This window comes from Leopardus geoffroyi, chromosome B3, assembly GCF_018350155.1.
Source record: "Leopardus geoffroyi isolate Oge1 chromosome B3, O.geoffroyi_Oge1_pat1.0, whole genome shotgun sequence".
Lineage (NCBI taxonomy): Eukaryota > Metazoa > Chordata > Mammalia > Carnivora > Felidae > Leopardus > Leopardus geoffroyi.
In genome coordinates, this window is record NC_059337.1 from 50,863,127 (window position 1) to 50,890,944 (window position 27,818).

A 27,818-nucleotide genomic window follows, 5' to 3' on the forward strand; every position below is an offset into this window, starting at 1 on the left:
AAAAAGGTACATGGAAGCCAATGAAAATGATAACACCACAGCCCAAAACCTCTGGGATGCAGCAAAAGCGGTCCTAAGAGGTAAGTATATAGCAATCCAGGCCTTCCTAAAGAAGGATTAAGGTCTCAGATACACAACCTAACCTTACACTGACTCCACGATCCACAAATTCCTTTTTAAAGAGAATGCTAAATGAAATGAAGTGTTTCTTTCCACTTTGAATGTAGCAAATGCTTCACAGCAATATTAGCATTACCTGTGACACTGTAAACAATAGATGTCACAAATATTTTCATATTGCACCACAATTGTCACCAGTACCTCAAAGTACCATTTATGTTTCCCACTGCCATAAACTTTTAGGTATACCACTAGCTGTTGTCATTTCATGCTTTAATAAAGAAGCATATAAGTTTGGTTTTTAATATATTTTGATTATTGCGTTTCAACATAATTGATATCCTTTGTAATACTATGTATTTTATTTTTGACATTTTACTTTCTTATTTTTTTATTTTTTAATGTTTTTATTTATTTTTGAGACAGAGAGAGACAAAGCATGAGCAGGGGAGGGGCAGAGAGAGAGGGAGACACAGAATCTGAAGCAGGCTCCAGGCTCTGAGCTGTCAGCACAGAGCCCAACGTGGGGTTCAGACTCATGTGAGGTCATGGCCTGACCTGAAATTGGACGCTTAACCGACTGAGCCACCCAGTGGCCCCTTACTTTTGACATTTTAAACCAATATTGTGAAAAAAAGGCTTGTTCACCACCTTTCCCCATACTGCTGAAGGGGTTCATGGCATGAAAAGAAGTTAAGAGCTTTCTGTATGTGTATGACACATATACATATATCAGAGCAAAAATACAATAATAAGTAATTTAACCTTATTAAATCATCCAACAATGAACACTGTATCACTGAAGAGTAGCATATAAGGCTCATTATATATTTTTTACATTGATATAAATTATTACATTAATTAGACACATTTAAATGAATACACACACAAACACACGTGAATGCATGCTCACACCTCCTACACTAAACACACACACACACACACACACACACACACACACAGAGTAGTCTTCTATAATTCTAGCTAGTGAACATAGATCTCTAGTTTGGTGAAATTATATAAATGTTAATTTGATCTTATAATTTCACAATCTTTTCAAAGTGAGGAAATTCCACAGATGTAGAAAAATTAAAGAAAAAATGTTATCTACATGAGGTAGTTTCTACTGTGCCCTTTAAAATCTAGATATCACATTGAAAGGCTATTAAAATAAACACAAATAATTTTTCCCCAAATTTGGATTTGCTTCTTTGTCAATTCTTACTAGTTATAAACATTTGAACAATTATCTACATTTTATTACAGAATTATACTTCCTATGAACATGGTTCTATATTATTTTTAGATATTCCTGACTTATTTTTAAAAATCTACATTATATGATGAATTGTTATCTGGTAAAACACATACACAGGTGTTTATGTGTATGTATATGTGTGTCCCTTTTAATTAAGGTATTATTCAACCTACCTTTTTTTTTTCAATCTCCTATCATGTTAATATGTATTAGGCATATTGTTGTGATATCTGCAGGATATCTTTGGAACATTTTGTATGCTCCGAAACTTATATGAAAATCAATACAGTCTCATTCAAATGATAAAGCTAAATATTTTTTTCTCTTAAAATTACTTTGACCAATTAAGTAGTACCCTTAACTGCCTTATTGTTTACCTTGTCAATTGCTATCTTCCTGGGTTTTACTTTGGTAAAGAAAATAGTTGCTATTACCACTTTTAGCTGATTTCTGCAGTGTAATTACATTTTTGAATCAAGTGCTTGTTGGATACTTCTGTTACATATCTGAATTTAATGTTCTCAGGAGCTTATTCCACAGCAGCAGAACACATCGGGATGGTTGCTCTGTGGCTCCTCCTTAGTTTGGCCCCTTCTGCAAGCATTTTATATGGACACCTGGAACGTTAGTGGGTTTCACAGCTGCCATATTTGGCAAAATAAACCCAAAGGAGCCATCTGCCCCTCCTCATGCTGCCTTTCAATTCCCTAGCAACTTCCCAGTAGCCAGCTGCCACAGAAATGATTGGAAAGCAAGACTCAGTGGACTGTAATGATTGTTATTCTCTGGGAAAGTAGGTTCTCTGATCTGGCTAAAAGATAAAGGATATTGGGTGCACTTTATTCATCTGAATGTATCAATAATATCCAACCTCTACCACTAACTTGTTAGGATTTGATGGGAAGAGCCTTTTATGTTTCTAGGGATGAATCAGGTGAAAACGAAATCCAAAGGTCAAATCCTTGACTAGGAGTGGTGAGCAGAGAGTTTGACTGTGGGAATGCCAGATTTTATCTTGTGTGCTATAGAAAAGGTTGGTTGCTAATCTCAGCCTGTCGAAAAGTCCTGGGCATGGATTGGTCCACTATTTTCCCCAGTCCTTTTCACATTCAAGTGTATGTGGATTCCATTCCCCCTCTACATCCACGTGCTGAGAAGACAAAGAGCTTTTTGCAGCCACTTGGAAGCATCAGAGTAACAGAAGCTCCATTGAGGGACACAGGATGTCATCTTATAGTTAGTTCATCATTTAAGCGGAGAGCAAATTATTTTTGCAAATTTAGTTAAATGATTTGGATAAAGTCTTTTATTTATCCATTTGGATAAAGACTTTATCCAAATCATTTAACTAAATGATAGATCAGAACTGAGAACATTTAGGGCTTAGGATTCTAGGAAAGTAACTGGAATAAGAAGATTTCACACACACACACACACACACACACACACACACACACACACACAGATTTGACAAAACAATTTACTCTGAAGCCATGATTTGCACTGGAGGTTTAACTTTTTTTTAATCATCACATTTTTCTTACTTCCAGAAGCATCATTTGTAAGTCTAGTTTGAACACCCCATTGTTAATATGTTCCTTATTTTATGGCCATAATTTTTTATTAATTTTGTTGTCTCCATTTCTTACAACTATGATCATTCCCCCAAAATTGGTCTATTAGCAAAGCTATCCATCATCACTGATTTCATAAAGGAAGTTGTGTTTTCTTTAAAGCACTAGATTTAAAAGAATCTTTAGCATATCACAATTTAATTTAGATGACAGAGAAAAAACAATCGGTACAACCTGAGGTTTGGAATTAGATGACTTAGCTTACCTGTATAGATAGAAGGAGAAGTCAAATGCATGATGTGATATCCTACGTTATCGTAAACTGAATATCCTAGCAACTCATCTCAGAGATTATCTGTTTCATTACTTCTGGCCTCCTGGCTACTGATTATTTTCATTACAGCTTCACATTCTTTTTGCCACAATTTAAAATCTCAAAAGCTCTGAAAAAAGTGTTTTTTATTAGTTTGTGGTAAAGCAACAAAACCAAATCTTAACTCACATGAGGTTATTTATTCCACTGAGTGTAAATATTCTTTTTTTCTGCAGATAAATGACTTGTTTGATTACTGTCTGCTCTACAAGACTCTCCTACAGCTATTTAACAATAAACCTATGTGCATTATCTTATCTCTCCAAAATCAAAAAAATCCTGAATTCTAAAACCTTGTGGATCTAAATGTTTTGGATAAGGAATTGTGAGCTTCTATTATCTTTGTCATTCTCCCCAAAGTAAATGATAGTTTCCTACAAATTGCCATCTATACCCTGTGTCTTTGCTTTCTTGTCTCCCCTTTATTGAACGTATTTTAATCTGGCTTTTGTCTACACTATTCCTCTTCTTGAGGTTCCCTCACTGCCAGGTTCAGTTGTCATCCTCTTGGTGGCAGGTACTTGACTTCTCTGCAGTCACTGTCACCAATGTCCTTCTTGTCTCTTTCTCTCCACCCGCAGCCTTCCATGGCATCCCCTTCCCCTGATAACCAACAGCGCCTGTTTCTCAGGTTGTGCTGATTCCTCAAGCCCTCTCTATCATTCCCTCTGTCTCTTCTCAGTGTACTTATCTTTTTGTTTGTATTTTCCTTGAGCTGTCTCATCAACAGAGTTGCTTTTTGTGTGTGTGGTGAAATATATATAACATAAAATTTGCTATTTTAACAGTTTTTCAGTGCACCATTTAGTGGCATTAAGTGCATTCACATTGTTGTGGAACCATCACCACCATCCACGTCTGGAACATTTTCATCTTCCCCAAGTGAAATTCTGTACCCATTAAAAAATAAGTTCCCACTCCTTCCTCCCCTCAGCTCTTGACCATCATCATTCTACTTTCTCTCTATATAAGTTTGATTACTCATATAAGTAGAATCATACTTATATGATATAAGATATAAGTAGAATCATACAATATTTGTGGGGTTTTTTTGTGACTGGTTTATTTCACTTAGCATAGTGTCTTCAAGGTTCATCTGTGTTGTAACATGTGTCAGATCACTCTCTATTTTTAAGGCTGAATAATGTTCCATTGTTATCTTCTAATTTAGAATCTAATTCTAATTCACTGAGTAAGATAATGGCTGATGCCAGAAGACCTATCTATATTCTTTAATATATAAATATATATATTTATATGTAATGGAATATCACACAACTATAAAAAAGGATGAGATCATGCTATCTGTGACAGCATGGATGGACCTATAGGGTATTATGCTAAGTGAAATGAGTCAGACTGAGAAAGACAAACACTGTATGATTTCACTCATATGTGAATTCTAAAAAAAGAAATTGAATACACAAACAAAAAGCAGAATCAGACCTATAAATATACAGAACAAATTCATTTGCCATAGGAGAGGGAGATAGGGAGATGAGCAAAATGGGTGAAGGGGAGTGGGAGATACAGGCCTCCAGTTATGGAATAAATAAGTCATGGGAATAAAAGCCACAGCATAAAAATATAATCAGTGATATTTTAATAGTGATGTGTAGTGTCAGATGGTAGCTACACATTCAGTGAGCATAGCGTGACTTATAAATTTGTCTAATCACTATGTTGGACACTGTCAACTCTACTCAGATTAAAAAAATAAACATATTCTGGCTAAAGGATAAGGAAATGGTTCTATGTAGTTAGGAATCCACTAAAGGCCCCTGGCTATGTAAGAAACCTAAACAGTTCATTTGATGACAGTCCTGATCAGTAATCTCAGAGGGAAGTACAGTTTCCTGGGCCCAATACTATCAACAGTGTCTGGTGATGAACTTTGATCATTGAAAGATAAATTATATAGTGCATTTTATTTTGTAAGCCTCCAGTAAAGTATGAAATTATATATTTCAGAGGTGCCAAGAACGTTTAAAAATAAAATTGTTTAGAGACATTGATTTAGACATAGATTTAGATTGGGGTTTTTATTCTCTTTTGCATAAACTATTGAAAATTTCCTAACTGATTACCTTGTCAGTCAAACTCTTCAATTCTCTTCTCCATATTGCCAGCCAAACATCACCTACTTTATTATTATTATTATGTATTATTATTATTATTATTATTATTATTATTATTTTAGAGAGAGAGAGAAAGAGGGCCTGGGATCCCTGGGATCATGACATGAGCTGAAATCAAGAGTTGGCCACTCAATTGACTGAACCCCCAGGCACCCCAAACATTATCTACTATTTTAAACTCAGCGTTAGGGCACCTGGGTAGCTTGGTTGGTTGACGTCCAACTTCAGCTCAGGTCATGATCTGCTGGTTTGTGAGGCTGAGACTTTCATTGGGCTCTCTGCTGCCAGCACAGAGTCTGCTTTGGATCCTCTGTCCCCCTCTCTCTCTGCCCCTCCTCTGTTCATGCTGTCTCTGTCTCAAAAATAAATAATAAGTAAATAAAATAAAACATTAAAAAAAAAAAACTCTCAATGCTGAACATGCTAGTGCTCATGGTCTGTGGTGGAGCCTGGAGCCTGCTTCAGAGTCTGTGTCTCCCTCTCTCTCTGCCCCTCTCCTGCTTACACTCTCTCTCTGAAAAATAAAATAAAAACATAAAAATAAATAAAATTAAATAGAAGTTAAATAAGATGTATATTAAGTGCTAAGCAAAGTGCTTTAGCACTTAAAAAGCCTCAGTGGTAGCTAATAGTAATTATGGTGATAATGATGATAAAGAGGAGGAAAAATATGTATCTTACATATGATTTTTTCCAAAATAATTGAGTGCTTTTTAAAGCTTATTTATTTATTTTTGAGAGAGAAAGAGTGAGCAGGAGACAGGCAGAGAGAGAATCCCAAGCAGACTCCAATTGTCTGTGCAGAGCCCAGTGCAGGGCTCAAACTCAGGAACCATGAGATCATGATCTAAGCCAAAATCAAGAGTCAGACATTTAATAGACTGGGTCACCTAAGCACCCTTAAAAGGCGTTTTTTTTCATGTGTTATATGATTGTTTATTACCAGCTATTTAACAAATATCTTCATGGCTCCTAATAGACCATGAGGATGAGAGAAGGGGTTATTAAAAAAGAAGTAAATGTCTAACCAGTCTTCACATTTATTAGTTTTTATGACTTGATGACTCTATGTGACTAGTTTATGAAGCAGGAAATTTCACATGAAATAATTAAAAAAAGAATAACAAATTTGAGGTCTAAATCTGGTCCAAAGTAAAAGCATTGCTGCAAATCATAATTGTATTAGCTCTCTGTTGCCGTGTAACAAATTTCCACAAATTTAGTCACTTAAAGCAATGTCCATTTACAGTCTCGGTTCATAAGTAGGAAGCCCAAGTGAGATCAGCTAGGTTCTCTGCTTGGTCACAGGCCAAATTCAAGGTTCAGCCACCTGGGATCTCAGCTGGAAGCCCTGGGGAACAACTCACTCACTTTCAAGCTCATTCAGATCCTTGGCAGAATTTAGTTCTTTATGGCTGTAGGTCTGAGGTCCTTGCTGGTTGTTCACCAGCTGTCACTGTCTAGAGGCCACTCTGACCTTTGTATGTGGCCTTCTCCATCTTCAAACCAGTAATGACACTTTGGATCCCTCTAATGCTTTAAATCTCTCTGACTTCCCCCTCGATTCACCAGCTAGAGAAAATTCTCTGCTTTTAAAAGGCTCACCTAAATAGGCCTGACCCACCTGAATAATCTCCCTATTTTAAGGTCAGCTGATTAGAAGCCTTAATTTTATTTGCCATGTCACGACATAATCATTGTAGTGCTATTCCATCATAGTCACCAGGGAGGGCATCACATGAAGATCTGGTCACTGGGGATTATTCTTAGAATTCTGCCTGTCATATTGGTGTTCAGGTAGGATTCTTTCTGGAGGTTCCCATGGCCAAGTGAGTCCATGGGATAGAAGATTGAAGAGATGGGAAAAGATTATTGGGTAAAGGAACAGGGAATGAAATTTTACAGGTGGCCTGGGGAGCCAGGACTATAATGAGGGTACACAGAGCATTGGTGCTTTCGAACTAAACCCTGACATGCCTGCTGGAGCTCTGATCACCCATTATTTGCCTCAGGGAAAGACTGCCATGTCCCAAAGGAAAAATTTATTGCAATTAAATGCTTTTGCCTCCCAGCTCCACTGTACCCACCCCCCTAAAAAAGGAGACTTTTCATATACCCTCACCCATTATCCAGCACCTTTTTCAGGAGACTGTACCCCATTTTTTTCTTTCCCAATATAATTCCTCTATCCAGGCAAAATTCCAGATCAACTCACCAAGATATTTACCTAAGTGAAGAAATGATAGAATCAAATCTCATCAAGGATATTGTATCCTCTAATTAACTTAACCTTCCACCAAGAGCATGAGAGGGGGAAAAAAAAAACTATTCTTGAAATATTTTAAAATTAAAAAATACACATACCAGCTTTAAAAAAAATCAAACAAAACAGAGTGAATGACATTTTGCAAAACTCAGAAGCAGTTACAATTTTAATGTTTTGTATATGATGGGTAATTATAAACTTAATTAAATACATTCTTCACATCATAATACACAAACACTTTTCTGTGACTATCACCTCTTAAATTGTAAATTGTATTAAGTTTAGAGTGAGGTTAAAAATTCAGTTAGTCATAGGAGATTCTATGGTGTTAGCACATGTTTAAGTAAATACCTTGTAAAGAGAATGTTAGTTTAAAATTTATTTAAAATGAATGCATTATTTGTATTCTGTATCCATCTCAGCAACCATACACCCTTATGTGTGTCAAGCCTTTTTTTTCTTTCAGCCCACCCCCACCCCTTTATTCTGTTTTTCTGGAGGTCAGCGGTCAGGATTCAATGTGAGAGTTGAGTGTGGCCCAGCTGATAAGTCCCAGTATTGCTCTGAATATGCTGGAGGCAGTGACAGAGCTGGGGTTAAGGTCGTGGTGGTCAGGGACTTTGTAAAAATGTATATACCCTTCAGGTGTAGAAGTTTGACTCCAAGCCAATTGTAAGTCTGTTATCATATTAGGACCTCTACATGGAACAAAATGAGCCACATCCTTGACAACCTATTTTACAGCTGAATATATTTTATTCAAGTATATTAAGGAGTGGCCGTATGTACCTTTATGCCTAATTTAATGTTTTCAGGTCCTTTCCTTTTCCCCACCCTTCCTTTACTTTCTAGTTAGCTACGTTTGATACCTTCAGGATTCTCCATCTCTGGTCAGAATCTCCATCAGTTATACATTTTCTGGAGTAAGATGCAATAATTGTGAAATGGTTTTGTTAGTAAGGGGACACCCAGTCCATCTCCACACTCTTCTGTGAAAAAAGGCAATGAACTTCAGGTGTAACAAGATAAATGATAAATCTTACAACAGACCCAGTGGTCAAATTCCTTGATAAGTGGATTTTGATGACAGCTGTCAGTTAGCTGTTTTGCTGAAAACTGATTTCATGAATTTGACTGCTAAATTTGAGAATGAAGCCTTTTTTTTTTTTTTTTTTTTTTTTTTTTTTTTTTTTTACTATATTCTGTTTTAGAGATAGGTACTCTGAAATATTTCTGTCCTCTCTCTCACAGCCCAATATCGTGGTGGAATCAGTTATAAAATGCTGGCCTGAAAAGAGACTTAATTCTATAATGTATCCACGTACATATTTTTTGTTTTTGTTGTAAGCGTTCTTCATATAAGTACAATTTATATTCACTGCTAATTCCATAACAGGAATTATTTACCAAATTTTGATTTTTCACAATCCCACAGTAAGCTGAATATTTAATTGAAAATGTTTTTAGGAGTACGTGGGTGTCTCAGTGAGTTAAGCATCTGACTCTTGATCTTGGCTCAGGTTTTGATCTTGGGGTCATGAGTTCAAGCCTCATGCTGGGTTCTGTGCTACAAGTGGAGACTATTTAACCAAAAAGAAAAAAAAGTTTTTATTTTTTGGTGAAACAAATTGTTTAAGATTTGTAGGTTTAACTGATGGTTACCGAGGGTGGAGGTACTTAGATGAAGGGGATTATGAGTACAGTTATTCTGATGAACACTGAATAATCCACACAATTGTTAAATCTCTATATTGCACACCTAATATGAACTAATTTAACGACATATGTTAATTATTCTGGAATTAAAATAAAAAACACAATAAAATTGGTAGGTTTACAATATATATGGTTTTAGTGGCCTGGGAGGATTTTATGTTCCTGTACTAATTTTATTCTGAGGAAGATATTCTCCTGCATTGTTCTGAGGAAAAGCACCATGGATTATAGTAAATTAGTCACTGTGTCACATTTATTTACGTGTAACTTTAAGTAAATAAAATGTTTCTGTACATTGTGATACAATGTTACTCTATCTGGGTATTATTTTTGAATCAATTTATTTCTGATCATTTGCAGATAGATTCATCAAGTGACTATGATTTCTTTTTTAATGATTTCTGTTCCTTTTGGGATAGTAGCTATTCCTTTTCCCACTGATTTAGTGGGTCTAATTATTAAGTATTAGGATAGAATTTGGCTGGTTGGAGATTTAAAATAAGTAATTTAAAACTATCCATTAATTGGTAATAGGCTACGATAATTTTGTTGATCTTGGAAAGTAACTATTAGTGAAAGCTGAAATAACTGTTTAGATAGAAGATAACAAATATTAAAAATATGGGCCAATTACAAGAGACATAAAATCAAAGGAGCAAGTTTTGGCTATTTGGAAAGGAATTAATGGTTGGAATATTACTATTCCTTCTTCCCTTTCTTTACGTAGACATTCAAGTCTGTTACATCTTTAAGCCATATTTTATCATCTGAAAGTATTCTCTTCACTCTGCCTTGCTCTTCTCCCACAACTGAAAGCAGCATCCTTCATGGTAACACGTCTTGCTTTAAGATAGCTTGGTACTTCAAAATCAAATTTCCTAACAGGCACATCACAAAGTGATTAGTTGCCATATATTAAAACTCATATATCAAAACAGGCAAAAAAAGAAACCCTATAGATATCCTGTATGCATCGAGAATCCTAATGCATTTATTTATTTTTTTAAGTTTATTTATTTATTTTGAGAGAGAGAGAGAGAGCAGAGGAGGGGCAGAGAGAGAATCCCAAGCAGGCTCCGCATTGTCAGTGTAGAGCCCGATGTGGGGCTCAGGCTTCTGAACCATGAGATCATGACCTGAGCCGAAATCAAGAGTCAGACACTTAACCAACTGAGCCAGTCAGGTGCCCCTGCAATGCTAATGCATTTAAAATATGGCTGTCCTTTAGAAACATACTGATTTACAATGGTTTCTGAGTCTTCCTCTTTTCCTCTTCTTTCCTCTTTGTGTACAGAAATTTCTAAAGGTTTTGTGCTGGTGTCTTGACACATCTCACTGCAAACTCTCCTGGAGATGACATTCTTTCGTTGAGATTTAGTCCGCACCCAGTTGCTGCTCATGCCTCAGCCTTTGTCTCTGTGCTTCTACCACTACCTGGAACTCTACACTATTAACTTTACATATCTGTTTGGATGTTCTCCAACTCGGCCTTTTCAACAATAGAAGAAACATCTCTGTTCCCTCTTTATTAGGTCCTTCAGGTAGCTAGGAAGCAGTTTGAAGCCGAATTAAGTTGGTTTTATCAGAAAGAAGTACTTATTGTAAGGACTCAGGGGTGTGCTGCAGAGACTTCAGAGGGGCAATAGTCCTTAGAAAGGACTAAACACAGAACTAGAAAGTTGAGGGTCTGTCTCCCTCTCCCTCTCTCTGCCTCCCTTTTCTTCCCTCTCTGTGCATTTTCTGTCTCTTCCTGTGCATTTTCTTAGTTTTTTCTCTCTGTGTTCTAGCATATTCTGCTCCTTAGTCCATGGAGCATGAAATGACCACTCCATAAGTCAACATGTTGCATTTGGAGACTGATTCGCTGTTTCCAGTTCCAAATTCTCGAGGCATCAGGAAGGACCTGGCAACATAGTGGAGAGGTAGTGCAGGTACCAGGCATGTGAATGACACACTGTTCCCAGGGCTGACAATCTCTTGGTGCTGGGGTCAGCGTTTATAATGAGTATAGTTTGGCATTAACTCCTGTCACACTGGACCCTGTTATGCTCTGATGACTTCATAGCCTTCTCCTTCCACTGCTATAGGGAAAGGGTAACATTTAACTTATTCATTCGGTGAACAGGTATTGAGCCCTGCTTTGTTGCAAGCGCTCATAGAATATATACTTGCCAAAATGTGTATCTATGTATCTATCTATATCGATATCTAGATATATATAGATATCTAGATATAGATAGATATCTAGATATAGATAGATAGATAGATATCTAGATATAGATAGATAGATAGATAGATATAGATATTGATATAGATAGACATATTTATCTATCTATATCAATATCTATCTATCTATTATCTGGTAAGGAGGCAGCCCTGAATTTAAGTAAGCAAATAAAATACACCAATTACAAATGTGTTAAGTTCTGTAAAATAAAGGGAAGAAGTTGACATAGAAAACAATGCAAGAGAGGATAAGGATTTTCTTTAGCAGGCATCTCTGAGGAGGTGAGATATTCAGCTAATACTTAAAGAATGGCTAGACCTAGCAGGCAAGGATTTGTTTATTCCAAGGATGTTTTTAAAAAGATCTGATTTGTGAGCAAGGGGAGGATGACATGGGAGGAATCAGAGGCAAGAATATGACTTATAGGTCAAGGAGTTTGGATTTAATCCCGTGTAGCCACAGTAAAAAAATCATTAGCCAGGTTGCTGATGTCATATAATCCATTAAGAAGTATTTATCTATCCTTTAATTTAGGCCAGACTTCAGCCTGGTTTACTAAAGAGGATTAAAAAATAAGTCAAATATATAATCCTACTGATTGTGATTATAACCTAGCCTGAGAAACAAGGCTGATTGAAGAGACATTTGAGTCACAGGTAGGAGACAGTGGGGGCCCACCGTGGTCACATGCCCAGTGACCTCAGGCCTGGGTGTCAGGCAGATCCCAGAGCCACAGAGCCAAGAAAGTTTGTTAAACTGCTCACAAAGGTCTGAATGAGAACTTGTCATGTGTCAGAGGGGGGCTATCATGTAGCATAGCATACACTGTGTGCCAGAACCTTCTAAGCCTTTTAAAATATCTACTCAGTGGGCACCTGAGTGGCTCAGTCATTAAGCCTCTGACTTCAGCTCGGGTCGTGATCTCACAGTTTGTGTCACAGTTTGAGTCTCACATTGGGTGAGCTGGAGCCCTGCTTCAGGTGAACACGAGCCCCTCTTTGGGTAAAACACAAGCCCTGGTGAGCCTTGCTTCTCTCTCTCTCTCTCTCTCTCTCTCTCTCTCTCTGTCTCATTGCCCCTCGCTCATGTGCACCATCTCTCTGTCTCAAAAAATTAATAATAAAATAAAATAAAATAAAATAAAATAAAATAAAATATCTGTTCAATATAATCCTCATAGTAACCCTGTGAGGTGAGAATTATTATTTAAGCCCATTGCACAGGTGAGGAAACAGAGGCACAGAAATGTAAAATGACTTGCCCAGAACCACACAACTGATAAAGGAAAACCAGGATTCACGTGCAGGGCAATCTGGTGCTGAGTCTTCTCGTAGCCACCGTGCAGTGATGTCTCCATGCTGTCATCCTTGACAAGTAGAGAGGACAATGGCTGGACAGGGTTGAAAAGTGGGAGGGGGGGGTGGTCACAGGGAAAGTTTTGGTTAGGAAAAAAAAGTGATTAGGTATGCACTGTTGGATTGGTGGTAATAGCAGGAAAATAAAGTGGAAATATTGTCAGTATGGGCCTAGGGCTCTACCGGGAGGATCTTGCTACTCCTTGTAATTCTGTGCACTTGCTTTTCGAAGGAATAAGCAGTTTGGGGTCAGTAAAAGTGTTTCTAATGCTTACTGGTGTCATCTTTCCTTTACTTTGTTAGGACGCTAATTGTTGTAAGCTGTCTTAGGATTGATTCCATCCTCAAGGGTGCTATTATTAGTTTAGGATTAGAATAAGTTGTATTAAAACTCATGTATTAATGACAAAATAATAGAAAAAAATACAAGATACATAATTGCCTAGAAAGCATTTTAATACAGTGCGATTTTACTTGTAATAGATTTTATGGTATTTTTCACATAATATCTACCCTGAAAGAGGAAACGATCTTATCATGCAAGTTAATATGTAATTCATACATGTCTGTCCTTATCATGTTCAGATTGATTCAGATGCAGAGTTAAGTGTGAGTTAGCTTGTATTCTCGATGTAGCACAGTGCAAAGAAAAAAGAAAGTTCTAGTAATCATTGAGTTCACTTTGGAAAGCAAAAGTTCTCTTGAAATTGCATGTTGAATTAAGCAATTTTGTAAACCTTCACTTACTGATATTTCTTTAATATCAAGAAGCAGTGACTATTCTGTCTATTGCCAGAGACAGCTTATCAGAGTTACAAAGGCATGCTCTGTTGGACCTTCTCAGGGTCATGCCATCCCTCCTAGGTTACTTGTTTTGCTATAGACTCTTCTAACAATTTAAATATGTCCCTGGAGTTATGTGAATTCCTTAATTTCAGGATGTATTAAAAAGAACATTCTGTATCAAGAATGTTTTATCGTGGTATATTAATCTGTCTAATCAAGAGGGAGAAATGACCCAGTAATTTGAACAGAGAACGTTTAATATGAAGAATTATTAACTATCACAAAGAATTTGATGAGGAATTGGTTGATAACAGCTAAAGAAAACTCTAAAGAATACAGGAATAGAAGATTTAAGAGGCAACCACTACTCCTAGTACTGAGATAAGCTGCCCATGGAAAAGATTCCTTAGGGTGAAGATCTTGATTTTACTGGAGAGATCATAGCTGTGGTTACTGGAAGGTAAAGAAGCTGGTGTGGTGTGGTGGGGTGTGGTGTGGAGGAGAGGGGTGTGGTGTGGAGGAGAGGGGTGTGATATGGTATAGTATAGTGTGGTGTGGTGGAACTTGCAAGAAATATGCTTCCTAGGGTGCTAGGGCAAGCTGTTCACAGGGAGATGTCTCACTGGGAGTACTGTGTCATACAACCACACAAAGGGTGTGGCAAAGGGGGCTGCTGCCTGCTGGGTGCTGCTGGCTGCCAAGTACTACAGGCCTAGTGCTGGGGAAGCCACTCACGCTGGGGAGAACCTTTTCTTCTACTAGGATTTTCCATGATGTTTTATCCTCAAAGGTTGACATTGTACCAGCTGTTGAAGGAGAAATGTTTAATTTTTTCTAATGTTTATTCATTTTTGAGAGAGAGAAACATACAAAGCATGAGCGGGGGAGGGGCGGAGAGCAAGGAAGACCTAGAATCCGAAGCATGCTCCAGGCTCTGTGCTGTCAGCATTGAGACTGACGTGGAGGTCGAACCCACAAACCATGAGATCATGACCTGAACCCAACCAACTGAGCCACCCAGGTGCCCCAGGAAAAACATTTAAAAGAACACATATCCATTTTCACAGAGCAGGCAATGAAGGACGAACCTGGGACTAAGCAGCAATGCATTGATATCTGGCATACCTGGGAATCCCTATCTATCCATTCTCAGGGTTTTGACCAAGGGCTTTTAAAAGCTATTGTCCTGGGGCGCCTGGGTGGTGCAGTCGGTTAAGCGTCCGACTTCAGCCAGGTCACGATCTCGCTGTCCGTGAGTTCGAGCCCCGCGTCAGGCTCTGGGTTGATGGCTCAGAGCCTGGAGCCTGTTTCCGATTCTGTGTCTCCCTCTCTCTCTGCCCCTCCCCCGTTCATGCTCTGTCTCTCTCTGTCCCAAAAATGAATAAACGTTGAAAAAAAAAATTGAAAAAAAAATAAATAAAATTAAAATAAATAAATAAAAGCTATTGTCCTTCCTTATGTCTTATTTGTGCCTCACATAATTATCTTCACATATTTTACAGTTAATCATGATGGAAACTATTGTTCACAAAACCAATATTTTGGTTCACAAAACCTATAATATTTTAAATATTATAGCAGATTAGTTTTCAGATATTTCTTGCCTCTACACAACCATTAGATGTTAAGTAAGCTAGAGAGGGGCCAGGACTGAGCCATTCTTGTTTAATAGCATCTTTGTGCCAGCATCTGGCACAGTGAATGACCCATAGTAAATGCTAAGCTGATTATTTATCTATCCATGAATGAAAATAGATTACAACTGCCCAAGTTCATGGGTGAACTGTTTTCATCACTGAGAAATACAAGAGATAGTTATGTTTGTGTAAGACATTAGGTATAGAGTAATAAATGTGTGTATCTAAAATGTATAGTATATGCACATATCATATGTATCAAAGTACAGTAAATTCTCTCCCAAGAATTTTCAAAATCATTTTTAAAAAAGTCATAGTTTGAGAAGCCACAGAAAACCAATGAGGAGAAAATATCCATGGTGATACCATATGCAAAGAGAGATATCTCAGAAAGTCAGTGAATTTTGTTAGGTGTCACAGTTACAAGTTCTGGAACATAGTCCTTTTCATAAAGGAGTAAGAAGTATTATCTTTGCTTTGAGAAACTTTTGTTATTATCATCCTTGGGAGAAGGGGTTTTCTTGTTCCTGCCTGCTTTATTTGTTCAAGATATACCAATCTTGACTGGACCAAAAAGCCTAGAGAAATAACATGCTTGTGAGTTTGTATGCTAAATGTGTCAGTTAATGAATGCAGAAATGTTATAATGAAAAAAAAATCATTGTTAAGAGACCAGAGATGAAACTTCAACCCAGTATTTTAGCATTGTAGCTGTTGTGATTTAGAATCCAAAGTACCAACTAATGGTAGTTTAGTTGCTATAAAGGAATGATACGGAAGAGAGAAGGAAAAATGAGAAAAGACTGGGTAGTTGTAATCTTCTACTTATCTAAAGACACGGTGGTATGGAATTCTTTCTATATTCTTATTGTAATTCCCTTAAATTTATATTTTCTGAATACTATTAGTAAGAATTACCTTTTTCTTTCTTAACAATTAGTACAGCTACTTTCTTACTGATAGGGAAGGAGTAATATGAGACAAAATCTGTATTAAGATTGTATGTCAAGTTAATTTTCTTTAGCATCTTTACTTAGTAGGATATAGGTTTTATATTTAACATAGAATGAATAATGCAAAGGAAGAGACAGTGGTCATGATTAATTCATATTTATGTCAGTGAGAGTTTGGCATCATATTTTATAAAAGCACTAACTCCTTGTGAATTGTGTTCTGATACTTTTGCTCTGTTTTGTACTTGTTCCTTTTAACTTTAGATTGAAGTTACAGAACCTTGAAATTCTGGAACTGGAGGAATGGCAGAGAAGAGAGCAAAGAATTGTTGTTGTTGTTGTTTTTCTAATAACATAAATAAACGTCAAAGGACGTAATAGCAACAATAACAACAACAATAACGAATTTCTAGAGTGGCCTGCATTCCTGAAGTTGTGAGGGCCCCTGAGTGAAGGAGGTAGTAATACAAAGTATCTGTGTTCTTATGTGTTCCATCCACTTAAATTATGTATATATATATTACCAACAGAATCTCTTTTTTTAAGCAAAAACCACTGTGGTTCTCTGTTGTTTGTGAGTTGAAACACTAGGGGACAGCACTAAAATATTCCATAGTTGGTTGTTATTGATCACTTGCATACTGTAATAAGTAAGAGATTTTACTGTTAAAGACATTGAATGCCCTGTTGATTTCAGTGGGTAAAAACGCACAAAGGGGAAGATAAGCTTGCAAGTCCATAATTTCAGCCTTTGTAAGATGATGATTTGAATAATTTAAAGAAAGCTCCTAGGCTGCTTTTTCAGTTGTTAAGAAGGCATGATAACTTAAAGAATTGTGATTTTTCTGATAAAAGTGTTTTATTCTTTTCATCCTTTTGGGATAAATATTTTGCATATTTTTTAAAATATGCATATTTTTAAAAAAATTTCTAATCTTGTTTTTCCAGGCACTTTGGAAAGACATGAAACAGGAGAAAGAGCAAGAATAATTCTCAATTGTTGTGATGATTCACAGCCTCTAAAGCCTGAATTTGCACTTCCAGTTACCTCAGAGACACATAAGCACAAAAGTGTAGAACAGAGACCCTCCAGCTCCTGTCAATTTGGGCCAATACCTTGCCCTGGTCTGCAGGTGGAGTCTTCATGGAAGGTAAGTTCAAACCAAATTGCTGCTCACAGAAAACATGATCAACTTTGAGTAAGGAATCATATGTCTTCATGAATATGAGGCAATTAAATATCAGCACAAAAACAAGAACTTAAGAGATGATTGTACCAGACAGACATATCTACCAAATGATCTTGGGTGAATCAGGATAATTTTTAAGTGATTATTAGGCTTGGTATAGCATTCTTTTTGACAAGATAGGTTCCAGCTATCATAATTGAGTCAATCTTATACTAACTCTTGACTTCCACATGGTTTTCAGTTGGGGGAGGGGCTGTATTCTGGGCTCTGCATCCATTTTTTCAGTCGAGTATAGATGACCTCTTCTTTAAAATGGTTATTACAGATAAACCAAAACAGTATTACAAAAACTGGATCATTGTATGGACAAGTTTTTTGATATACTCAGCACCTGTAGGATCACCAGCTCTTTAGAATTCCAAGCCTCAACTAATACACAGTGATGGAGTTTGCATTTAGTTTCATAAACCAAGTCTTCACTGAAATTTGGATCAGCTTTCTTCTTTTCAGTTTTAAAATGATATAGTATTTTATCTGATTTCTTTAAGGAACTTTTCCATCATTTTTGTCATCTATATTTCTAAGTTATCCCTTTGTCATGTTGTTGTAATTATGTCATTTATATGTATATATCTAATGGAGTATTTTCCATGTAAACATATTTTCCTAATATTATCTATGTCTGTTTAATGACTACATCATGCTCTATACTTTGGGTATACTATTACTGATTAGATTATTTTCCTATGGATTAATATATGGGTTGTTTTTTTATGTTTCACTTTCATGAATAACATATCTATGAACCTTAAAGCTTTTTTTCATATTCAGTATTAATAGGATATATTTCTAAAAATGGGATCTCTAAATCAAAGTTTAGCTGATATTATTAACATTTTTGATTATTTTAGTAGTGTTATGAAGACTGCTAAAATATTATTAATAAAGACTTTAAATAAGGTTTTGTTTATCTCACATCCATGTGTATGGTTAGGATGTGTCATCTTCAAGAAAGATCCATGGGCTGCTCAAGCTATGCCTCAGAGTACAGGGGGGAGAGGCAGGGGTCCAGTGTGTTTTTTGGGTTCAGAGCTTTGATTTAGATTTATCAGTCTTTTGAGAACTGAACCACACTAACCAAACACCCAAGCAATACATATATAAAGTAGAATGACAATTGTCCAATCTACAATGATAAATATAATTGACATTTTGTTCACCCCTCAGCATATTCTCACTGTAGCAAAGCTACAGGTAGTCGGGGAGAAGAGGGAGCTGAAGTTTTCACACAGGGCTCCTTGACGAGCATGGAGTCAGAGGCAGGAGGTGCTCATTCACTGAGCTCTGAGAGTGTGATATACGTGGAAATATACAATTGATATACATTGATAGAATCTGATATACAATGATATATCAAGGCTGATAAACATTGAAAAATTCCTAAATTTTGGATTTTTAAAGTCTCTATTTAGGCCACCCACTTTTGTTTATACTTTCCTCCTTCAGATGTTAAAACTAGTCATCAGGCTTTACAGCTCCTCGTTGTTTGTTTTCTCATTTAGGCAAATTGGCTATAGATTGCCAAATGTGCTTTTCATGTTTTTGAAAGGGGTCATATTTTATGAGGAAAGTTATGTCAATATGATGAAACTTTAACATTCACAAATGAAAATTACAGTCATAAGGCCTTAGTCTCCAAAGGTGGGAAACTGAATCATATGTGTTGTAAGATTGAGGTCAAAAAAGCCCAGTGAGTGAGTCCAGATGGCCACCAAGCATTCCCATCTTAATGTGGCTCTGTTGCTTTCTATGCATAATAGACTGTGCATCTTATAGTGGGAATTATAGGCTAGAATAGTAGATGAGAACTTGGGGATGTCTCTGGACTCGTGCATGTCAGATGCCTAGGGTCTGCAGGAGCAAATCTCATTCATCAAGTGCCTATTTTACTAGTTTAATTCCCACAAGGTAAACTGATTACTATTTCTTTTAGTTTCTTGGAGGACCTCAGAGTTACCGTTTAGGTAGTGGTAATAGTATATATAGATTTCATTTTCTTTATGTAATTTTGTTTCTTTCTTGACTCCAGGAAGCAATAAAATGCCAGGGTCTTGTTTTCCTACTCTTAGGCTTGTTCTGGCTTTATTTCCTTGCTACTGACCTTTGCCTTTGATGCCTGTGATTTCCAACCTTCGTTTTCTTCAGAGCTTAATCAGACAGGCCTATCTCCTCCTTTGTTCTATACACCATGCTTCTATTATTATTGAGCTTACTGCTAATTAGAGCTTTTTTTTTTTTAATTTGTGCTTTCCGTAAGTTACATCTTCCTCAATTAAGTGCTGCGTATCTTCCTTTCAGCCTTTTTGACTTAAGCTGTTGAGATTATTGTATCTTACTCTTATTTACAAATTGAATATGCACGAAATTTCAGGAGTGCTTATAAATTCCCCATTCTCCTTATTGTTGCTATAATAAAATGCTTCGTGTATTTTCATAAGAAAATGAGTTAGTTTTAAAGAAGAGGATTTGAATCACACTTGTTTTATAGGTGGGAAAATGAGGGAGAGTAACCCTGTGAAATGCACAAATGTCTAAAAGTTACTTTGTGTTTCAGAACTTTTTTTATGTGGATTTTTGTGACATGCAGGGAAGTTTTTTCAAAGGGTACAGTGGACTGTTTAAACGGAAAAATACCATGTTAGATCTGTGTGGTGAGCTACTTGTGTTTTGAAATATTTGGGATTTATTTGAATTCTGTATTCAAGTTTTCTTCTTGTGTTTGAAGAGTGCATATAGATTTGGAAACAGATTTTACAGAGAACAACAAATACAATACGACGCTTTGAAAATGGGTCCAATGAAATGCTAGAGGAGTTGAATTTGTGCAGCTAGACAAAGAAAAATCTTTGGGGTAGGAGAGGACCAGAGTCTTAAAGGATTTAAAGGAATACAATATCATATTAGTGATGGGGAACTGCTTTTCTCCGAGTCTGCTGAGGATAAAACAAGATAGAAACTGTTTAAATTGCAGTGGGAGGAATTTAGCTTCAAAGTAGGATATAAACAACCTTACTAAAATCATCTCTACATGGCAGAAAGCTTAGTAGCTTCCATCATATTTTAAGGAGAGAGAAGGTCTGTTTTGTCTGTCGGTTGGTTTTAAACTCCTTTGTTTTTTTTTTTAATTTTTTTTTCAATGTTTATTTATTTTTGGGACAGAGAGAGACAGAGCATGAACGGGGTAGGGGCAGAGAGAGAGGGAGACACAGAATCGGAAACAGGCTCCAGGCTCTGAGCCATCCGCCCAGAGCCTGACGCGGGGCTCGAACTCCCGGACCGCGAGATCGTGACCTGGCTGAAGTCGGACGCTTAACCGACTGCGCCACCCAGGCGCCCCTAAACTCCTTTGTTTTTTGTTTGGTTGTTGTTGTTGTTGTTTTTCATTTCTTGTCTATAAATTAGTAATAAACAGGATTATTTTAACTGTCACAACTTAGACCCATTGTAGTGTCCAGGAAATTTCTTTAAAAAAAAAAAAAAAAGATTTTCTATAGAATGGGGCCCCAAGAACTCCCCCTAGTTGATTGTTTAGTGCTGCACTCTTTAATATGGTAGCCATTGATCACATGTGGCTATTGAACACTTGAAATCTGGCTAATACACATGTTAAAAATGACCTTGGTATATATAGGGTTAAATAAAATATAGTAGCGAAATCAATTTCACCTGTTTCTGAGTGTGTGTGGGGGGGGGGGTGGGTAATATGGCTACTGGGCAGTTTACAGTTATATATGTGGTTTGTATTTTATTTGGATTGGACAATGTTGAACTCCACTAGGAATAAGCAAACTTTTTTGTAAAGAATCAGGTGGTAAACATTTTAGGCTTTGTGGTCCAGATTTTCACTGTTGTAATTACTCAACTCTGCTGTTGAAGCACAGAAGCTAAACAATTCTTAAGCAAATGAGTGTGGTTGTGTTCCAATAAAACTTTATTTACAAACACAGGCAGCAGGCCAGATTTGATGCTCACTGCTTATAGTTGGCCAATTTATGATCTAGACAGTCTTCTCTACAGTTAGAGGTCATGAGGCACTAGGAGGAACTGACAAAACAGCCAACACTTCTCCTCTCCCTAGATATCTGGATTTTTAATAAAACAACTTATTCCAACTTATGCACTATGTGGAATGCAATCCAAAAGACTTTGCATCGAGTCTGTTTCCTGACAGAAACCATGACATGCATGTTTTGGAAATCTGCCTTTTTAGGAAAACAAACGTGCACTTTATAGCTCCCAATCCAAAGAAGATTTTGTTTTTAATTTTTTTTGTGTTTATTTATTTCTGAGACAGAGAGAGACAGAGCATGAGTGGGAGAGGGGCAGAGAGAGAGGGAGAGACAGAATCAGAAGCAGGCTCGAGGCTCTGAGATCTCAGCACAGAGCCCAATACGGGGCTTGAATTCACAAACCGTGAGATCATGACCTGAGCCGAAGCCCGTCGCTCAACTGACTGAGCCACCCAGGCGCCCCCAAAGAAGATTTTTTAATGGCATTTCCTTTAAATGATGTACTTATACATACATCTTTATCCAAACATAGAAAATTGATTGTAAAGAATGCATTTACATTTGTTTATATTCCAGTGAGCTTTCTAGAAATATGTTTGTATTTTTTTTAACCTTTACTTGACCTTAAGTGATGTCTGTTTTGTTCCATTTGGTGAAAAATCTTATTAGAACTTTATCCTGCTACGACTCGTAAAACAGGGATGCTGCACTGGTGGGCCACCAATAAAAAACTGGACCCCACTACTAATCACTTTATCAAATTGAAATGTTAGTTCTTTCATATTTTATGACACGAAAACATAACCAAAATAGATTTAGAGCAGTTTTTAAATAATGCCTTAAAACCTCACCTGCAAATTTACATTTATAAATATGAAATAATAATTCATGTGACATTACATGTTGTACATTAGCTCAGTTTTATTGAATTATTTATATTTTACTGCCAATATTTAAATCACTACAGAAAAGAACAAATAGTATGTATTTGAAAACAATTCATTGCATTGCAATGCGATAAACCCTTAATAAAGAATGATAATTTTTACTTTTTTGAAGAGTAATTTTTGGTATATTTTTTAAATGTAACAGTGTATAGCTATTTGTTTTCTAATGTAAAAAATACTTTGATTCAGTTTTGTATAATTTTAAAAGAAAATGAATTTTTATTATTAGATATGCTGGCACTTCACTAAAATATAGGAATTTCTCTCTGGACGAAGATTTTTGTTCTGAGTATTTTCATCTAGTGAATCTCAGCATAAAATTTGAGCTCCTAAGTGACAACACACTTCCTAGTAAGATAGGGAAATAGTAGCAGAGAAATATACCAAACTGATTTGCTCTTTGAATACATGAAGAGATGCAAATTTTTGACAGTGTAACCATTTCTATAACATGTAATAGTTAAATAATAATTTCTGTAATACTGAATAGCTTTTTTAATGGCTCCTTTATGAAGACTGTCACTTTCTCACTTTGTGGCATCAGCTGAAACTTTTCGATGCAAAGTTACCTCAATGGTGAGGGAAAGTATGAAAAGCATAGCACAGCTTTCTTTCAAAACTAATTTAGGAGGTCTCTGAGTCACTGTGAAAAGTAGGAAACACGCCATTAAATGACTCCAGCTGTCTCTCTTCACCCAGAAGCAACCATGGATTTCCTCACAGGACTTCAAAGCCTTCCTTGTATCTAAACATTCGTTGGCCATGTAAATTAGAGGCACAAAAGGAGAATGCTCGTATTTCATGGTGCGTGGCTGGTTTAAGTCCCGCATTGTGCTACACGTGCCGGTGGGGAGTGCCAGGAACAGAAGGGCACTGTTCTGACTCGTGTGACAAATGTAGTTAACACCAGATCCATATTAATGTTGTCAAGTTCCCTTGATGTATTTAAACAGATTTTAATTATTTTCAGCGTCCAAAGGCCTGAAATATATAGCCTATGGTTCTTCAAAGAAAGCTTACTTAATGTGTGAATGTAAAGCCTCTCATAAAAATGAAACTTTTATATTGGCCTTAGTCATTGACATAGGTTATTCATCAAGTCAGCAATTTGTGTGGCAAAGTGCCATTTGAATAGTGTATTGTTAGGATACTTATGGTCCACTTGACAAGGGCTCTTGCTGTAAATAGTGCAATTTGACTCCAGCTGTTAAAGAGTGGCTTTGACAGCAGCCAAATAGAATGGAGATGCCTTACTGCACCGCCGAAAAATCAATATTGGGTTCTTGTTCATGGTAACCTGTTCTTTTCTCTTCTGTAGATTTATAAACGACTATCAAGGGCTTATAAGTGGAAGTTTAAATATTATTTTAAATGCAATTCACTTCGAGTTTTAAATTAAGACTTGTGATAAATGGTACAAGTGCAGAGTTTTAGGATATTATTTCCACCCCCTGGTTCATGTTTAGTCACAATTACAGTTAAGTTGAATTTGGATTCTCTAGCTTCAATGGAAGAGAATTAGTGTAAAACATGGTCTCAAAATTGTGTGCCTATTGTATGTTGCCAGTGCAATTATTTCTTCTTTTTGATTTTCTTATCAATTTATCTGTGTCCCTCCCACCTTCTCTGCGTGTATACCTTTTTGTGTGGACAGCAGGGTTCTTTGTGGCTGTGCCCATAGCAACACCCACAGATGTTGACAGTCAGTAATGTCCCCAGCGTTGTCAAAGATTTCCCTAAAGCATAGTCTTGCTGGTTTTGAAGAGTCTTCTTAGCAGTTTTCAGCAATACAAGGTTGCTATGATACCTGGCTGCTGGTAAAAGATACTGAATCTGTTAATTTCAGTAACTACACTCGCGGAATCTTTTTGCATTGGGTTTCTCTGCCCTTGCTAGCTGTTACGTTTAAGATTACAGAAGAGGAAGTGAAATTATAAACTCAAGAAGAGAAAAAAATGTTTCAAGAGTTCACTTTGAATTCTAATATTGAATAAAAGGAAAATTTTCTAGGTATAAAAAGATTTTAGCTGACTGTTGATTTCCTAGCATTGCAGGTATTATTTATTTAAATCATTTCTAGTTCTGTGTGATTATAATTTTAATTTTTATTGCTGTTTACCTGAGATGTCATAAGCCTTCATCAAAGGTATGCTGAGCAGGACTTGAAAGAGCTGTCATTTTTAACATGAAAAATGCTGGTATACCACATACTTTCTCAAATGTCTTTTCCAGTGAAGGCTGTTAAAATAGCTGTCTTCCTATTACTGACCAACTCTGCATTTATCGAATTTGTGGCTGAGGTAGCAACTGAAAATTCATAAAGCTGATAATATAATTGTATACAAAGACCTTTAAGGCTGATTCAAGGTCAGTGTTACTGTTTTTATAATTGCTGATAGGCAGTCGTGATTTCTGGGAGAAAGGATTTGTTCTGCATTGCTTTTAGCTGGTTCCAAAAAAAGGTTCTCTCTTTTGTTAATTCTAAAGTAAACCCTTTCAGTGAATAAATGTTTATATCATTTCTTCAGTACTAGTTTTCTCTTAGATTTAGCTTAGTTCCGCTGTCCTCTTCCCCCAAGTATTCATCAGCCCTGTAAGAAACACAGAAATCTAAGATCATAGATCTTTTTTGAATTAAATATTCTGGTTGTTGTTATCAGTTCACTTGCAGGGTGGATACTCCAGAATAGAAATGTAAGTAAAAGTTAAACACATCAGGCATTGTAATTTTTTAGTTTAACCTTGGGACAGCGTGGCATAATTTATTAAAGTATGACTCTAAATTGCCTCCATTTACATTAATAATTTTGTATAGGTGTTATAGAAACTATGAATTCTGTAATCTTGTCCATATCATATTACTGCCCCATGACTGTTTAGGGACTTTTTCCTCCCTCATTTCTTCTTTTCTTTCTTACTTTCTTCTCAATTGTAAATTGCTTTTGCTTTTTGAAAATCTGTGACTTTTCCAAATTTGTTAAGACCCTGCTTCTTGTAGGACCCAAAAGTCTTCAGCCTACTGAAAGAGGTCTATATCTGCTGGGATCAAAATTCATCTCAGTGGATTTGGACGTTCTGTTGTTGGACCATTTGCCAGTTCTGATGACAAAGTGATGGTAAATGTTATCTTTTTGCAGAAACTTGGAGTTTCCTCAGTGACCAAGGTATCATCCTAGATCAGGAATATCTTGTGTTTATATCCTCTTCTTTATGAATACCACAATGGATGGCATTTTCAGGTGTAAAAAATGAAGTTTCTAGAAATTCAGATGTTGAGTTAACTAAAAGGGTTAGTGGCTTATAACAGGAAAGAAAAGAAGAGGAATAAAATCTTTCTTCTTGAAAGCTGGTAATATCACTTATTGACTGAGAGTACCATCTGGACCCATTTAAAGGAATCCCAACAGGAACACTACTTCTGTACCAATGACTTATGTTGAAACTGGTCCTGAGAGAGCTACAAAGGCAAAAATGTAACAGGAAGCAGTTCTCAGAAAAGAAAGTATTTATTCTCATGGAATGTTTCCCCTATGTTAGTAAAAACAAAATGTATTAAGACTTTAGCTTTATTCACTGGAACTAAAAGAGCATGAACTTATTGAGGAATATATTCTGCTAATATCCTCATCCATTTTTCTGTATTGCATTTTTAATAGTGACATCCTTAAAGGCATAACCAGTTCTCTGCATCCCTAAATGGCACTTATGTCATTAAACTCAAATAATGACATAAATGACATTATTTGCAATTCTCTGTATACAATGAAGCTCATATTACTCTGGAAACAGCTGTTTTGATACTAAATTAAAATATCCTGCATAAGCTTTGTGTCCAAGTATGATCATTCCATAGAAAAAAATGGTCATAAGAAACTGCTGTGAGGGGCACCTGGGTGGCTCAGTCGGTTAAACTTCCGACATTGACTCAGGTCATGATCTCGCAGGCTGTGAATTTGAGCCGTTTTGGGCTCTGTGTTGACAGCTCAGAGCCTGGAGTCTGCTTCAGAACCTGTGTCTCCCTCTCTTTCTCTGCCGCACCCCCACTCAAGCTCTGTCTGTCTATCTCTCTCTCTCCCTTTCTCTCTCAAAAATAAACATTTAAAAAAAGAAAACAAAAAAAGAAACTGCCGTGAGAGCAGTGGCTTCTTATGCACATATTGAACTCCGTGCAAATTCGCATAGGAATGACACTTGTAAATTTTGAGTTTTTTTGGTCTTCATGTGTTGTCCAAGACTTTCTGGTTTCTAGAGAGCCATTAGGAAAGCTCACAAACTATAAAGTCATACTCACCTTTATTACTTTCTTCCTGTTTGCACTAGAGGTCTCTGGTCATTACACAGAAGTTGGTCCTCTCCATTTACTCTGGCAGCAAAAGTTTTGTTTTCCCTTTAGCCCCCTGAAGTAAAATATTAATCTGAATGCATAAAGAGTAGTAATGGAGGAGCACAATTTCACCAGATCCTTTATTTCTGGTTTCGGCATTGTGCCATGTTAGAAGTGATCAAGTTGCTGTTTTCTCTTTTCTTCTCTTTACCAGGAGGATGTTAGAGCCCAGTCTCGATTGAACCACACAGTAAATTAGGTTTAGATACAGAACTGGGCCTGTTGGTTCCTGTCTCTGCTCCGTTAGTCCCAGTGTAGCTGAATGTGCTGACGGATGGACCCTGCAGCCAGGCTCTTACTGGCCAAATTTCTCTCACTGCCGGGCTCCTGTGTTATCCTGTCTTTACTTTCCTACCCATTTCCTTGAATGTTCATTGACAGCTAAGCCAGGCATCTGGTATACTAAAAGTCAGTTTGGGATTGTTTCTATAGCCTTGAATTTTAGAGTTCCCTGCTTTTGCTGTGATTAGTTGATAGGATTTAAGCTTTGCTTGGATCTCTGATTTTTCTTTTCTCTGAATACCCTACTTAGTATACCTCTTCCTTACAAGTTGCCTTTCCAGGAACCAGAAACCTCAGGCTCGGATCTCACAGATGACCACTCCGGCTTCTGCCTGAACTCTTCAAAATGATGGCATTTTAGTTTCCTATTGCCATGGAACAAGTTACTACAATCGTAGAGGCTCAGAGTCATACACATTTACCATGTCATAGTTTATCTAATCGTGTGCCAGGAGTCTGGCATGGCCTGGTTGGATTCTCTGTGCAGAGTCTCCCATGGCTGAAATCTAGGTGTGACCGGGGTTGCTCTGCCACCTGAGACT

The 27,818-nt window shown here is 36.8% G+C and overlaps 1 protein-coding gene across 3 annotated transcripts in view; it reads left to right on the forward strand.

The window, feature by feature from the left end:
- The window catches only part of WDR72 (WD repeat domain 72), a 229,147-nt gene that overhangs the window by 74,012 nt on the left and 127,317 nt on the right, over nucleotides 1-27,818 (forward strand). For all 3 annotated transcript variants that reach the window (XM_045449695.1, XM_045449696.1, XM_045449694.1), the window contains exon 14: nucleotides 17,352-17,554. In XM_045449695.1, coding sequence (XP_045305651.1) covers nucleotides 17,352-17,554 — 203 coding nt within the window. The remainder of the gene's footprint in view (nucleotides 1-17,351; nucleotides 17,555-27,818) is intronic.